The sequence below is a fragment of the Onthophagus taurus genome, chromosome 3 (assembly GCF_036711975.1).
Source record: "Onthophagus taurus isolate NC chromosome 3, IU_Otau_3.0, whole genome shotgun sequence".
Classification (NCBI taxonomy): Eukaryota; Metazoa; Arthropoda; class Insecta; order Coleoptera; family Scarabaeidae; genus Onthophagus; species Onthophagus taurus.
The window spans coordinates 10,124,961-10,140,951 of NC_091968.1; the positions used below are offsets into that span (position 1 = coordinate 10,124,961).

At 34.0% G+C, this 15,991-nt stretch overlaps 1 protein-coding gene across 1 annotated transcript; it reads left to right on the plus strand.

Moving 5' to 3' along the window:
* Positions 1–756: 756 nt before the first annotated feature.
* On the plus strand, positions 757–1,626 carry LOC111422342 (ER membrane protein complex subunit 3). Its single transcript, XM_023055548.2, has one exon. The coding sequence runs from the start codon at positions 820–822 to the stop codon at positions 1,543–1,545; it is 726 nt and encodes a 241-aa protein (XP_022911316.1). The 5' UTR covers positions 757–819; the 3' UTR covers positions 1,546–1,626.
* The last annotated feature ends 14,365 nt before the right edge of the window (positions 1,627–15,991 follow it).

Genomic DNA, 15,991 nt, shown 5'->3' on the forward strand with positions numbered 1-15,991 from the left:
ACGTTATAATGACACTAAATAATTCTAGACACTCTCTCAATCGTTCTGTTTACGTTGTAAAAACCGAAAGATTTCCACTATTGCTAATAGCTCGGGATTGTAATGACGTTTCATTTCTTGTGATTATTAAAATATATCTAAATATATTTTAAACGGCTTTTAAAGTTAATGAATTGTCGCTATCGTTTTTAGGAACTTTCGTTGCGTTGCAATACCAATCTGTGATATTGGTTGCATACTTTGTCGGGTACGATAATTAATTAACACACTGTACATTATAGCAAGTATTCTTGTGGATCACTTAAAGGAATCATCTCATTCAAGAATATTTTGTTAAAATTTAATACTATCTGATTCTCATTAAATGAGTTCTTTTAGTCAATTAATTAATTAATTAAGTTCTCTTTAATTAGGAAACTACCAATTCAAACGGGCCAGTTAATGAAAAACAATGGTAATATAATTTCAAGAAAAAATATTCTCTAACGGTAAAATGAAATGCTAAAGTTTTTCATTAATTTATTTTAATGTTATTTAAAGAAAAAGCTAAATGTTATTTAAAGAGAAGCGAAGCGAGCGACGTTGCCAGATCGTTGAAATTAATCCATATTTAGAACGTACCCTAAAACACTATTTATTATTATTTATTTATTTCTTTTAATTCTTTTAATAATTCAATTCACCATAATAAAAATATAAATAAATAAATTTTTTTAAATTTAATTTTATTTCGTTAATAAACCGTCAAATTACTGAACGCAACCAAACTTAACCTAAAAAACTTAGAACAAAAATCACTTAATCACTTTAAGAGTAAAAATGAGTGATTTAATCGTCGATTCTAACATAAGAGGATGGGTTTTTCTCCCAATCGTCGTTATAACATTCCTTGTGGGTATTTTGCGCCACTACATCTCGATACTTTTATCGTCTCAAAAAAAGGTTGAAATGCAACAACTTCAAGATAGCCAAATCTTACTTCGTTCGCGTATTTTACGCGAAAACGCCCGTTTCATCCCTCGATCGGCTTTCAATATGCGGCGGCAAGTCTTCAACAATCAAGATAGCGGTTATTTGACTCAAAAACGAGAAAGCCAAGCCCCTAATATGATGACGGATCCGAGTATGATGACCGATATGCTTAAAGGAAACATAACGAACGTTTTACCCATGATTATAATTGGAGGATGGATTAATTGGATGTTTTCGGGATTTATCACCACCAAAGTACCGTTTCCTTTAACGTTAAGATTTAAGCCTATGCTTCAAAGAGGTATTGAGTTGAATCATTTGGATGCTTCATGGGTTTCTTCGGCGTCTTGGTACTTTTTGAATGTATTTGGGTTGAGGAGTATTTATGCTTTGGTGTTGGGTGAAAATAACGCTGCTGATCAGAGTAAGCAAATGCAAGATCAAATGTCTGGAGCTGCTATGGCGATGCCTCCGGATCCCAAGGTGGCTTTTAAAGCCGAATGGGAAGCTTTAGAGATTGTCGATCATCAATGGGCATTAACTGATGTTGAAAATAATTTAATACAGAAGTAATTATCATTGGATGTAAGTGTAATTTTAATTTTTTAAATTATATTTAAGTTAAAAAATTTATTAGTAAATGATTTAGATTGAGGTGTTGCGATTTAATGGGTTTAAAACATAATTTCCAATTCCTTTTTCCTTCATTTTGTAATGATTAATGCTTAAAATTAATTAAAACAAATTTTAAGAAAAAAAAGTGAGGTTAAGTGATTACTACTTTAACAACTGATTATTATTATTATTATTGCCATACTATAAGATCTATTGTAAGTTTATAAATCTGTATAAATAAAAAATATAAGATCTATTGTAACTTAACCCTCCAAAAGTTTAGGGTAAATGTAGGTCCTTAATAGGGTTGCCACCTTTTTGACAACGGAAAACCGGGCATTTAACGTTTTGCATGCCTCAGAATTTTTGTTTTTTAAATTTAAATGCAAATTATCACCACCAAAATTAAAAAATTACGCAACTTAAAAAAAAAACTACGTTGTAAAAATAATTACAATGGGATGTTAATATTTCTAGATAATATTTATTTTATGCCAATAAATGCAATAAAACATATATGTATTTAAAATGGTATTTCGAATTTGATTTTGTTGCTTTAATAAGGTCTTTTTTGTCCCTTATTAATGAATAAAATTCCGAACAAGAAAGCTGAATGTTCGAACGAATGCACAGTTCTGATTTTACCATTTCAACAGATAATCTATTTCTGTCATCATTCCACAGTTGGTTCATCATACTGAATACTCTTTCTACATAAGCATTGCTACAGGGTATAGATAAAATGACACAAATAATTCTTCTTAAAATTGGCGATTCTACTTTCTTGAAAAATTTACACCACTTGTCGGCGACAGATATATCTTCATCCATAAAAGATGGAGCTACTTTTTGTAGGAAACATAGTTCTTCATAAAGATTATCACCATCGGTGTCTTGAAATTCAATACCAATACGCGATGCAATTAAAATTATTTCATTTAATTCTGGAAAGTGCCCTCTCAAATTGAATGATCTAAACAATAAAAAGACATTGTTTTCAAAATCGAACCATTTTTCTAAATATTCTTGTGCTCTATTGTAGACCTGAACGGCTTCAGTTTGAAATTGTAATCGAAGGTTTTCTGAAAGCTTCGCTAGTGCTTGGTTGGTTTTGAATCCAAAAAATAAATCTTCCCTGCGCCTTTTTAACTTGCTTCTTAAATCGGACATAATATCGTATAAATCCGTAATAACTAAATTAGATGTTTCCAGCATTTTAATTGTCGATTGAAATGTGAACAGAATATGATGAACAAAATAAATATAACATTCAGCAAAAGTTGGGTGTTCTGAGAGTTGATCTTCTTGATCTCCTATAAATTTCCATATAACACGGTCACAATTTTCATTTCCTTGTTGCAAAAAATAAGTTTTTATAGCGTTCCAATTTAGTAATAAACGGTTAACAGCCGCATAAAGGCTTAACCATCGCACTGGTATATGTCTCAACACTTGATGGTATTCTTCTTGAACAAATTGGGAGCACTCTTTGAGATTTTCCACATTTTTTGCGCTACAACTAAAAGTATTAAACACCTTTATTACCAAACATTCCACATCGAAACTCAATAATTTAAGACAATGTTTCGCTGCATTGTGAACTATGTGACAGTTACAATTAGCTTTGAGAATGTTTGGTTTAATTTCTGTAAGTTTTTGGTATACTGAACAATGTTTTCCGTAATTCACGGACGCATTATCTGCTCCAAATGCGGTTACATTAGCAATATCAAGTTGCAGTGCATTTAATATTGTATTTTTTATTGATTCAGAAGTTTCGTCTGCTTCTTCATAAAAATCAAGTAAGCAGTCTCGAACGCCTTCGTTGGGGTCAAAAAAACGTATCACCAAAGGAAAAAATTTCCTACTGCCTTTGTTGGAAGCGTCCGTAGCTATTGAAAATGGAAGATTTTCTTCTTTTAACTTCCGAATTATAACTTCCAACGAATAAGGCGCTAAAACATTGCGCGTAATTGCTTCCAGTTTTGTTCGCCCTAAATGTATTTTAGTAGCTATTGCTGAATCTCGGTAAATATGTCCGTCAAGTTTGTTACCTAAAGTGAAATAACAGTAATAAAATATACATTACACACAAAAAAAGACATTATTTCAGCATTTCAGCATTATTTCAGCAAATTAAATTTTATTTACCACAATCAGATGATAGATAACTAAGGCCATGTTTAACAGTATGATAAGTTTTCGATAATTCGGCTATAGCTACGGAATCCGAATCTTTTAATTCTTTAGAGGCAAAAAATTTTGTAATACTGCCCATCATACTGCTTTTTTCTAAATTTAAATGTTTTGTTGTAGCACCATGGGACTTTACGGCTTTAATTCCGTCATACTTTACGCTAAACGTTATTTTACACAGGGTACATTTCGCCATGTTACTATTGTTATCACTTGCCAACCACTTTTTGAAGTTGGGGTCGTTGAACCAATCTTTATTGAATTGGCAGTTTCGTAACCTAATTTTCTTTTTAGGTGGTGTGTTTGGAATGTCGTCTTTATCTTTACTACCATCACTCATTTTTACGGACTTCAAAAACTTTTTATACCAGAGGTACTATCACGTATCGCACGCAACCGCAAATATAATAGATTAACTAATTGTTAAGCTAACACAAAACGCGTACATCAAACTGTGTAAGTAAATCCCCACTGGGATTCCCCAGAAAAATAGGACACAATTTTTACGTACCGAAACAAGCTGCCATCTTGTAGTAAAGTATTGAAATTAAAATTAATACCGCTAAGTGGGTAACCCAACAATAGATGGCCTGTTATTTGAGCATTTTTAAGTTTTCCCATCTGTGATATCGAACGTATCTGTTAATATGATAAGAACCGGCCTTTTTAACATGTTGACCGGCACCCGGCCTGAGTAACAGAAAACCGGCTAAGCCGGTGGAAATCCGGCCAGGTGGCAACCCTAGTCCTTAATGAACCTTTATCTACAACTATTGAATTATCTATTCGTTATACATTTGATTTTTGACGGGTAATGACACTCATTACCCATGACAGACAAAGTGTTGAATAATGAGGCCATTATTCCACAGTTCTGACACTGCCTACTAATCAAAAAATAAAATATTAACAGAAATGACAGCTTTCTTATATTGAGGTTATGTCTGAAATGTCTATCAAGTTTATTTTTTTTTCGTTTTTTTGATTTTTTTTTCAAAATTAAATAGTTGTAGATAAAGTATAGTATTCAACTTGCGTATAATGGATGTTACCCACTCAGATTACAACACTCGCTCGCTCGTGTTGCAACTTCATCTTCGTGGGTAACAGCCGCCATTATACGCTTGTTGAATAATATACTATAGTATTGCTCCAAGTACTATTGCCATACAGTGGTACAATAAAGTCTAGATACCCTACATACACCCCAGAAAATCAAAATATCTCCTGAAATGTAATTCAATATTCAGGAGGGATATTAGAAGTGTAACCGGTGTGAAGACAGCAGTAAAAGATAGCAGTAAAAATTTCTGATGATACCCGAACGCCCATAGACGTCCGTAATACCGGACACACGGGGGCTCAATTTTTTCGAACAAAAAAACATTACATTATCAACTTAAGAAGTTAATTACAGTATATTAAAAGTAATTAATATATTTATCACTAATATCAAGGTACAATCAGCAATTTTAATTAAAATAACTGGCTCCAGCTCCCTTATTGGTTCGAAGATCCGCACCAAACTTTATATACGCCTTCTAGACATGATAAGAAATATATTTATCGAAAGAAATTCCACTTGCAAAGGGTCCGCGGGGGTGAACTACCCCGCAGTAGATTATAATTTGCTCTACCGCCCTTATTCGGTCAAAGATCCGAACCAAACTTTACACAAGTGATCTAGACTACATTAGAATCAAATATCCGTTAACAATTTCCGCTTGCATACGGACCGCGGGGGTGAACTACCCACCAGTAGATTTTAATTACCCCTACCGCCCTTATTCGGTCGAAGATCCGAACCAAACTTTACACAAATCTTCTAAACTACATTAGAATCAAATATCCGTTAACAATTTCCACTTGCATAGGGACCGCGGGGGTGAACTACCCACCAGTAGATTTTAATTACCCCTACCGCCCTTATTCGGTCGAAGATCCGAACTAAACTTTACACAAATCTTCTAGACTACGTTAGAATCAAATATCCGTTAACAATTTTCACTTGCATAGGGACCGCGGGGGTAAACTACCCACCGGTAAATTTTAATTACCAATACGAAGGGGGACGTTGACACAAATGGTCAAATGTGTCAAAACTATATAGTAACTAGAAAAACCATTAGGTCGACTTTATCCTTTCGGGTAAAATTATATGGGAAATAATTAATAAAAAACGCGCCAACAAAATAGACAAAATTAAAGCCAAATTCGATCCAAATGATGTTAATGATTACTTTATTAAGGTACCTCTTGAACTACTAAGTGGCTTAAAAAAGTCCAACATAAATAATAAGTTTGATTGCCTTTTGCAAAAAATTAATGTTGCTGATTGTGGGTTTTCCATTGATCAAGCAACATTTGTTGAGGTTCGTGACATAATAAACTCGCTAACATACATGGATGATTGCCGTAGGTCCTTTACAAACCATAATATACTGACCTTTCCGTCATTGTACATTTTGGAATGTGTAATATTTGTAAGGCGAAATCTCGACGACTTTATTAGTCATGACACTTTACATAAATATCGGACTAGAAACGGTACCCAACTGAGACCGACCTTTTGTAGACTAGGTCGAAGTCAGTGCCATTTTAAATTTCTTTGAGTAAAATTCTATAACAAAATACCGAACGACATTGCTCGGTTACCTCCTGAACTGTTCAAGAATAAAATTAAAACTTTTTTAATTCGGAAGACCTACTATTCGTACTCTGACTATTTGTGCGACACCATACACTTGCGTGACTTTGGTGGTTAATGTTAATGTTTTTGTTCTGTAAACAACGGGATGTTCGATGATTTTTTTGTTAAGTACTAAAGTTAAGACTGCTGACGTATTTATATAAATATTGTTAACATTTATACTAAATAAATTCGAATTTGAATCCTCGTTTTTTTCAACAATAAATATGGCAGGAATAAATGCCCACATTTTGTACAGTTTCAGCGACAAAACAAAAGTAAAGCCGCAATTTAGAAAAGATTTTCAAAAAAATTTGGTATTGAAGATGAACGGATTTTTGATTGAAAGAAATCAAATAACTACCCTGAACCAACAGGGTAGTTAAAACCCAAAAGGGAAAGCTCCAAGAACCAACAGATATAGACACTCCATCGACATCGCAGTAAACAGATCCAAGAAGATTCAAGAAAAATCAGAGAACGATGCCAATTATGAGGTAGGGCTAAAAATAATTATACAACAAAAAAATGTGATGAGTGAACATCACATTATTATTTTTTAAAAGCATCTGATTAGAAAACAAGTTTATCTCAAATGTAATGATCCCAATAATTCAGATGACTCATAATAATATTAAATTTTTTTTTTTAATTATTTTAGAATGTCTTAAAATTGTTAACGGATATTTGATTCTAATGTAGTCTAGATCACTTGTGTAAAGTTTGGTTCGGATCTTCGCCCGAATAAGGGCGGTAGGGGTAATTAAAATCTACTAGTGGGTAGTTCACCCCCGCGGTCCCTATGCAAGTGGAAATTGTTAACGGATATTTGATTCTAATGTAGTTTAGAAGATTTGTGTAAAGTTTGGTTCGGATCTTCGACCGAATAAGGGCGGTAGGGGTAATTAAAATCTACTGGTGGGTAGTTCACCCCCGCGGTCCCTATGCAAGTGGAAATTGTTAACGGATATTTGATTCTAATGTAGTTTAGAAGATTTGTGTAAAGTTTGGTTCGGATCTTCGACCGAATAAGGGCGGTACGGGTAATTAAAATCTACTGGTGGGTAGTTCACCCCCGCGGTCCCTATGCAAGTGGAAATTGTTAACGGATATTTGATTCTAAGGTAGTCTAGATCACTTGTGTAAAGTTTGGTTCGGATCTTCGCCCGAATAAGGGCGGTAGGGGTAATTAAAATCTACTAGTGGGTAGTTCACCCCCGCGGTCCCTATGCAAGTGGAAATTGTTAACGGATATTTGATTCTAATGTAGTTTAGAAGATTTGTGTAAAGTTTGGTTCGGATCTTCGACCGAATAAGGGCGGTAGGGGTAATTAAAATCTACTGGTGGGTAGTTCACCCCCGCGGTCCCTATGCAAGTGGAAATTGTTAACGGATATTTGATTCTAATGTAGTTTAGAAGATTTGTGTAAAGTTTGGTTCGGATCTTCGACCGAATAAGGGCGGTACGGGTAATTAAAATCTACTGGTGGGTAGTTCACCCCCGCGGTCCCTATGCAAGTGGAAATTGTTAACGGATATTTGATTCTAAGGTAGTCTAGATCACTTGTGTAAAGTTTGGTTCGGATCTTCGCCCGAATAAGGGCGGTAGGGGTAATTAAAATCTACTAGTGGGTAGTTCACCCCCGCGGTCCCTATGCAAGTGGAAATTGTTAACGGATATTTGATTCTAAGGTAGTCTAGATCACTTGTGTAAAGTTTGGTTCGGATCTTTACTGGTGGGCAGTTCACCCCCGCGGTTCCTATGCAAGTGGAAATTGTTAACGGATATTTGATTCTAATGTAGTTTAAAAGATTTGTGTAAAGTTTAGTTCGGATCTTCGACCGAATAAGGGCGGTAGGGGTAATTAAAATCTACTGGTGGGTAGTTCACCCCCGCGGTCCCTATGCAAGTGGAAATTGTTAACGGATATTTGATTCTAATGTAGTCTAAATCACTTGTGTAAAGTTTGGTTCGGATCTTTGACCGAATAAGGGTGGTAGAGCAAATTATAATCTACTGCGGGGTAGTTCACCCCCGCGGACCCTTTGCAAGTGGAATTTCTTTCGATAAATATATTTCTTATCATGTCTAGAAGGCGTATATAAAGTTTGGTGCGGATCTTCGAACCAATAAGGGATCTGGAGCCAGTTATTTTAATTAAAATTGCTGATTGTACCTTGATATTAGTGATAAATATATTAATTACTTTTAATATACTGTAATTAATTTCTTAAGTTGATAATGTAATGTTTTTTTGTTCGAAAAAATTGAGCCCCCGTGTGTCCGGTATTACGGACGTCTATGGGCGTTCGGGTATCATCGGAAATTTTTACTGCTATCTTTTACTGCTGTCTTTACACCGGTAGAAGTGTATATTATTATAATATTTTACATAAAAATTTATAACTTATTATTTACAATGAAAAACACAAAACATAATCTTATTTATAACTCAAAAAAGTCTACCTACAGTAGTTTACTCGTACATTCACAATCAAAACAACTCAAAATTTACATACTAATTAATGTTTAGTAGGTTCTCCCTTGGCAGCAAGAACTGCTGCTAATCGTAATCTAGAATCAACTAACTAAATTAGCTGCAATTTCTGGTGAAATACTCTGCTATTCCCGTAATAGTGCAGCTTTTAAGTCGTTTTTATTTTTAATATCTAGTTTCCGAATTTTGCGGTCAAGAAGCTCCCATACGTGCTCTATGGGGTTGAGGTCGGGTGACTGTGGTCAGTGGCGCCGACTACGGGGGGGCTGCGGGGCTTGAGCCCCCCGAAGTCGGCGCCACGGGGCTTGAGCCCCCCCGGAAAATTGTAAAAATGTAGAATTGTATTGTATAATACAATTGTATTGTAAAAAGGTGCACCATTTGAAAAAGTTCTGCCCCCCTTAAATATTAAAAAGTCAGCGCCACTGACTGTGGTGCAGGGTTGGGCATAATGCACTAAAAAATAAATGCAATAAGTGTTTCACTACCACTACTTCTTCAGTGGTAGTTAAAACACGAATTTCATTATCACTGAATATATAGCTAGTGAAAAAAAAATTACATTACCACTAAATCTTTAGTGATAGTGAAAAAAAATTGCACTACCACTAAATATTTAGATATGTGGATGATATCTTTGGTATATGGGAAGGAAATCTTAGCACCTTGGACGAATTTCATAAATACCTAAACCAACTACATAATAAATTACAGTTTACCATCGAAATAGAAAATAATCACGTTTTAAATTTTTTAGATCTAACACTTAATAATAATATAGAAAATAAGATTAATTTTAACATTTATAGGCAAATTCTTCTATAGCCACAATAATCCCATACGACTCGAATCATCCCATATCACAAAAATTGTCTAGCTTCCGATTTTTCATTGAAAGAATTTTTAACTACCCTCTTTCACAAGAAAATAAGATCTCTGAACTTAATTACATATTTGAATTGGCGAAAAATAACAAATTTCCCACAAATATAATTAATAAAATAATACATAAAGTTAAATTAAAACAAGATCCTTTGTTTTCTAAGATTCAAAATTCCAATATTCATAAACCTATACCCTTTAACTCTATTACAGCTGCAGCTAAAAAAATATTTTTGAAATATAACATTAATCTAGCATTTTCCAATCACACTACTCTAAATAAATTACTATCTAATTACCATCTCAACAGTTATAACATAAATAATGAAAGTGATGTTTATTTGATTAATTGTTTTAATTGCGATAACATTTACATAGGAGAAACTGGCCGAAAGTTGGAATGTAGAATAACAGAACATAAAAATAAAAGTAATTCTAACATTTATAAACACAGAAACGAATCAGGTCGCAATATAGAATATAGTAACGTTAAACTTCTACACAAATGCAGCAAAGGTTTTAAATTAGACCTTTTAGAGGCTTATGAAATTAATAAATATAAAAAGAAAAATTGATGTGTTGGTATTAGGGCTTTTTCTTCTATGACAGGTTTTAGTCTTTTTAATAGTAATTTTTCAAGTAGTTTTGATAGTAAGGGTAATAATGAGATTGGCTTATATGATGTAACATCTGTGGGGAGTTTACCAGGTTTTGGTATCATTATTATTTCAGCAACTTTCCATATGCTTGGGAAGTATTTCTGTTTAAAAGCAGCATTAATTATGTGTAATAGTTTTGTAATCGCCCGTTTTGGTAGATGTTTCAGTGTTTCTCCATTAATTAGGTCATAGCCTACTGATTTCTTTATATTTAGTTTTTGTATTTCATAATACAGTTCTTTCATTCTTACACATGGTATATTACTCTGCTGATCACTTTGAATTACGCTAAGGACACTATTTAGCATAGTTGTTGGACTGTCTGATGTAAAAGTTTCTTTCAGATGTTCAGCAAACAAATTAACTGTTTCTTGATTGCTTTTAGCCCACTTTCCATTATTATTTCGAATTGGAGGTGTATGTGTTTTTGGAACTTTAAGCTTTCTTTTTGCCTTCCACAGAGAATAATCAGTACTGGCATCGTCAGTAAGGTCTTTTAAGTATTTTTGAATATTATTATCTTTGTGGCTGTCTGTTAATGCTCTTAATTCGGCTGATATTTTATTTAATTTAGTTTTATCACTAGGAATTCTATTGGTTTGCCATTTCTTTCTTGCTTTCCGTTTTTCTGCAATTTTGTCTCTAATGAATTTAGCATAAATATTACATTTAGGTTGTGGTGTTAAAATTGGTGTTGAGGCCCAGGCTGCGTTTTGTATATCTTTTAAGAACTTTTCTACTTCATTGTCTATGTCTTCGTTTCATAAGAGCATTAAGATGAATTTTATTATCTAATGTTTGTTGAAATAGATTCCAATTAGTGAGTTTATTAGTTAGTAATAAAAAGGGTTCTTTGTTACATACTTTGTTATTTAGAGTAATAATTACTGGTGAGTGATCTTAGTCCAGCCCTAACTCTTCTTCTATGTTTATTAAGTTAAGCGATATATTTTTCGTAATAAAAAAATCAAGCAGGTCCGGAATTTTACTTCTATCTGTTGGCCAGTAAGGCTGTTGGCTTCCCAGTGGAGAGCACCGCACAATTTAGGGCCTCTATTGCATGGATCAGCTCTCTTCCTTTTGTATTTGTCAAGCGAGAACCCCAAGGCATATGTTTTGCATTAAAGTCTTCTCCAAGTATAAATTTGTTGTCAAGATATAGTAGAATTTCTTGATAATCTTCTCTTTTGATATTATGTCTCGGTGGTATGTAAGTCGCTCCTACAGATATTAAGCCATTAGCAGTTTGAACTTTCACCACTGTAGTTTGGTGTTCAGTACTAATTGTATTGTTCAAATAGTGGTCAACATTCCTTTTAATAATAATTGCACTTCCACCTCGAGCCGCATTAATAGGGTGAATTGTGTGACAAATATTGTAATGGTTGATGTTTATATGCAATTCTCTAAGACATATAATATCAATATTGTTCCCTTTAAGTGTTATTGGTAGTGTATTTTGATGGTGTCGAAGATCATTGGAATTCCACAGCATTATTTTTAGTTGCTGCTTTTTAGACATTTAGATTTTTATTTGAATCGCTCCTTGGCTTAAGTTGCTTTCAATGAAATCTAGACATGCATATAATGTTTTTATTGTTTCTTCTTGTTGAAGTATTTTTTCTAGTATTAGATCTAATTTACTGTCACAATGCATCCTCGGTAGTTCGCTGGATGATTTTCTCCACAGTTGAAACATTTAGCCGGGATTTCTTTGGTTTTAGTGCATTCGCTGGCCCAGTGTTCACCAGCACATTTAACACATCTCGGATTTTTGTGGCAGTAAGCTTTGGTGTGGCTCCAACCTTGACACCTTTTGCACTGGGGCATTTGTTTTGGCTTTCTGTACTCTTTGATTTTGACACGCATTCCTAATATGTTTGTTATTTCATGGATTCTTTTTACATCTTCTCACGGTGCAAAATCCTAGATGTATAAAGGAAGAGGCTCTTTTGTTTCGTATTTTAACATTTGGGTTACTTCACAAATGTTATACTTACGCTCCAATAGATCATCTTTGATATCATTAACATCACAGCTTTTACGCATCTTTTTAGTGATCACTTTCAGATTTCTGGTTGGCTTATTTTCATAAGTGGACCAGGACAAATTCTTTTCAGTAAGCATCGTTGATGCTTCTCTGTACTTTTTTTCCGAATTAATATTCAGTTTTACTGTGCCGTTGTTTAGCGCATGTGTTAAAAATCCATCTTTAATTACGCATTTAAATAATTTATAAATGTTATCATATTGTTTGACATTGTAAATTAATGTTGGTGGGTGTAGTAGTACCTTTGTTTTGTTTTTTACGCCAGATTGTACGGGTTTCTTTTCAGGTTTGCTCAGTGCAACGAAAGAACAAAAAATGATTTTTAGCCATCTAGTTAAATATTTCGGTATAGTTTCTTAACGATGGACATCTTATTAAAAAGACGCCGACGCCCCTTTTTAGGCGGCGCCCGGGTGTAGTGCACCCCTTGCACCCCCCGGTAGCGCCGCCCCTGTGTTCGCTTACAATTTCCGAAGACAGTTTAGATGGCGAGGTTTCAGTTTTACATTTTTTGTTTCTTTTAGCTTGTTTTATTATCCAGTCAGTCTCCAAAGCTAACTTGTCTTTGTTTGTGTAATACACCACTTTCGTTGTTACTGGAGGGTTAAGATTTTGTTGGGTGTTTAGACCTTCTATAATGCCCCTCAGGTCATCTATTTGTTTCTGAAGAGTAACTTCATCTTTAGTGCGTTGCTCCTTTATTTGTTCGATTTCTTTTTTAAGTTCGGCGGATGTGTTCTTTCTTTTTTTAGAGAATTTAACAGGGAGAATTTCCACGTTATCGACCCACTTAATTGTTTGTTTTTATTTCACACACATTATTGCGCATTACGCACATTCCGATTTACTTACTTCGTAATAACAGCAATTACGAATTGCTGAATTGTTATTTATTGTTATAAATCGCGTGTATGATTTATATTATTAATATGTTTATATTGTCAATATCAAAAATATTGTACTGTTCACACTATTTTACATTATTTATATCATCTATAAACAATTTATAAAGCATAAAATAAAACACTTGACGCACTATCGCAAAACACATCCGCTCTTTAGCGATGCATAAGGGTAGGCACACACGGTTGATTATTCATCGACGAAACAGTTTAGTTGGATTGGTTTGAAATCCCGATGCATTATCAATTTATAACCGACTAAACTGTTTAGTTGTTCATAAATCATGTTGTATGCACACACATATCGATTTCGAAACAACTTGTATTTATATTATATTGAATAATACCGGGAAATAATTCAAATTTTTAAAACAATGTAATGTTTACTTTAATATACAGTGTGTTAATTAATTATCGTACCCGACGTCATCATTGCAAGTATACGACCAATATCACAATATTGGTATTGCAATACGCAATTTGCGTATTATGCGTATTGCACTGTGATATTGGTTGCATACTTACAATGATGACGTATGCAACCAATATCACAATATTGGTATTACAATACTCGATTTGCGTATGAAGCGTATTGCACTGTGATATTGGTTGCATACTTACAATGATGACGTCGCGTACGATAATTAATTAACAAATTAACACACTGTATTTAGTGTAGTATATAATTAACTGCGATAGTAAAACGGAAAATAATTTAACTTAATTTTTGATATAAATTCACTTATCATAAAATAATTGAGAGAAACTAAAGTAGTAATTGATTTATGTTATACTAGAGAAGACACTTCAACTCTCACTGAAGTTGCGCGCGTAACCTATATTCCTAAAGACCTCAACTAAACTATCGACTGTGTGTGCGCTTCAATATGAAGCTGTGGCATTATCGCAGTTGTACGATAGTTGCACAACTTTTTAATCATAAGTGCACATTGACTCCTTTTGATTAAAAAATCGAGTTGATCTTCAATTGTGTTGTGTGTGCACATACATTAAACTTAATACATTTATGTCCATCGACTAAACTATCGGCCGACTAAAAATCGACCGTGTGTGCCTACCCTAAATCGAACTGATTTGAAGTTTTGATAAAATTTTTGATGTTGCAATTTTCAGATCTAAAGTATCTTCTTTTTAGAGTTGCTTCGTTAGTTAAATCAGCATCAAAAAAGTTCATTTAGTATCTTGGATCCAAATAAGTTGACATATCTTATCAGCTTTCTTATTCATTTCATTTTTATTCAAATATCGCAATAATGTGACAATATAGGGTATCACTTCAGAAATGTACCAGAAATTATAACCATAATGGCCGGATAGATATACCGGATATCAGGCCGAGGGATGCCGAATATCCGGCTTTTTCAAAATTACTATCCGTTCTATCACTAGTACTTAGTAGGTATTTAAAAAGTGGGTATTTATCTGGGTATTTACTCCGGCCTAGGGTAAATACCCAAACAGTACATACAAAAGTGATACAAGTAAAAATATAACAGATTCGGACAAAAATGTAGAGGAACATGATGAAATGGGCGTTGAAGACGAAGAATTGTCAATGATCGAAGACGTATTATAATCAGGTAACCACTACTCATTCTTCATTCTTGCGACGATGATCCGCCCAGTTCCACTTGAGCTTTGCCACAATGTTGACCTCATCATTTACGCCAGTTCTTCTTCGTAGGTCTTCATTTCGTATGTGGTCCCTCAGGGTTACACCCAGTATCGACCTCTCCATCTTTCTTTGCGTTACGTTGAGCCTCCTGGTAATGGCCACCGTTAATATTAATGTTTCGGCACCGTATATCATAACCAAAGGAGGAACCACGCATTGATTGACAGCCTTTCTTTTCAAATATACAGGAATATCGCCCATGAAAATGTCTTTAAGTTTCCTGTAGGCTGCCTTTGATTATTATCTCTCGATACACGAACCTCATGGCCAAGATATATGGCTGCGATGCGAACCAACTGAGATGAGTACTTTAAGAACAATAGTGGAAAAGACAAGAAAAGATAGACTTAGGAACAAAATTGTAAGAGAATTTTGTGGATTCGGATATGTCATGAGATTTGCTAGGGGAGAAATAAAAAAAATTTATGAATACTTCCAAAGAATGGAAGAAACCTGGCTGATTAAGACAAAAGAGACCAAAGATTAGCTAGAAAGAGATGCGTAAACAGGTTACAACCTGAATAAAAGAAGAAGAATAATAAGATCTTAAACGAACTACTTAATTTAAAATTGGAAATCAACAATCTCATGGATCTTGGAATCTTGGATTTGATGGAAATGCAATATGACTAGAAAAGAATCAAACAACAAGAATTAATGAAGCATAAAAACTGAATTTAGTCATTAATATTAGACTTATACTCAATTCAGGACATTCAAAGTTGTTTTTCAAGCATTAAAGAAATCGTTAAATATTTTCGAAGCGTATTACGTAAACGAGAATGGTCGGTAGTGAAAATATAAACTTTCCCGAAATATATGTACACTTTAA

Excerpts from the sequence above, each read along its gene's own strand:
- LOC111422342 (XM_023055548.2), top strand. The coding sequence starts at position 820 with ATGAGTGATTTAATCGTCGATTCTAACATAAGAGGATGGGTTTTTCTC.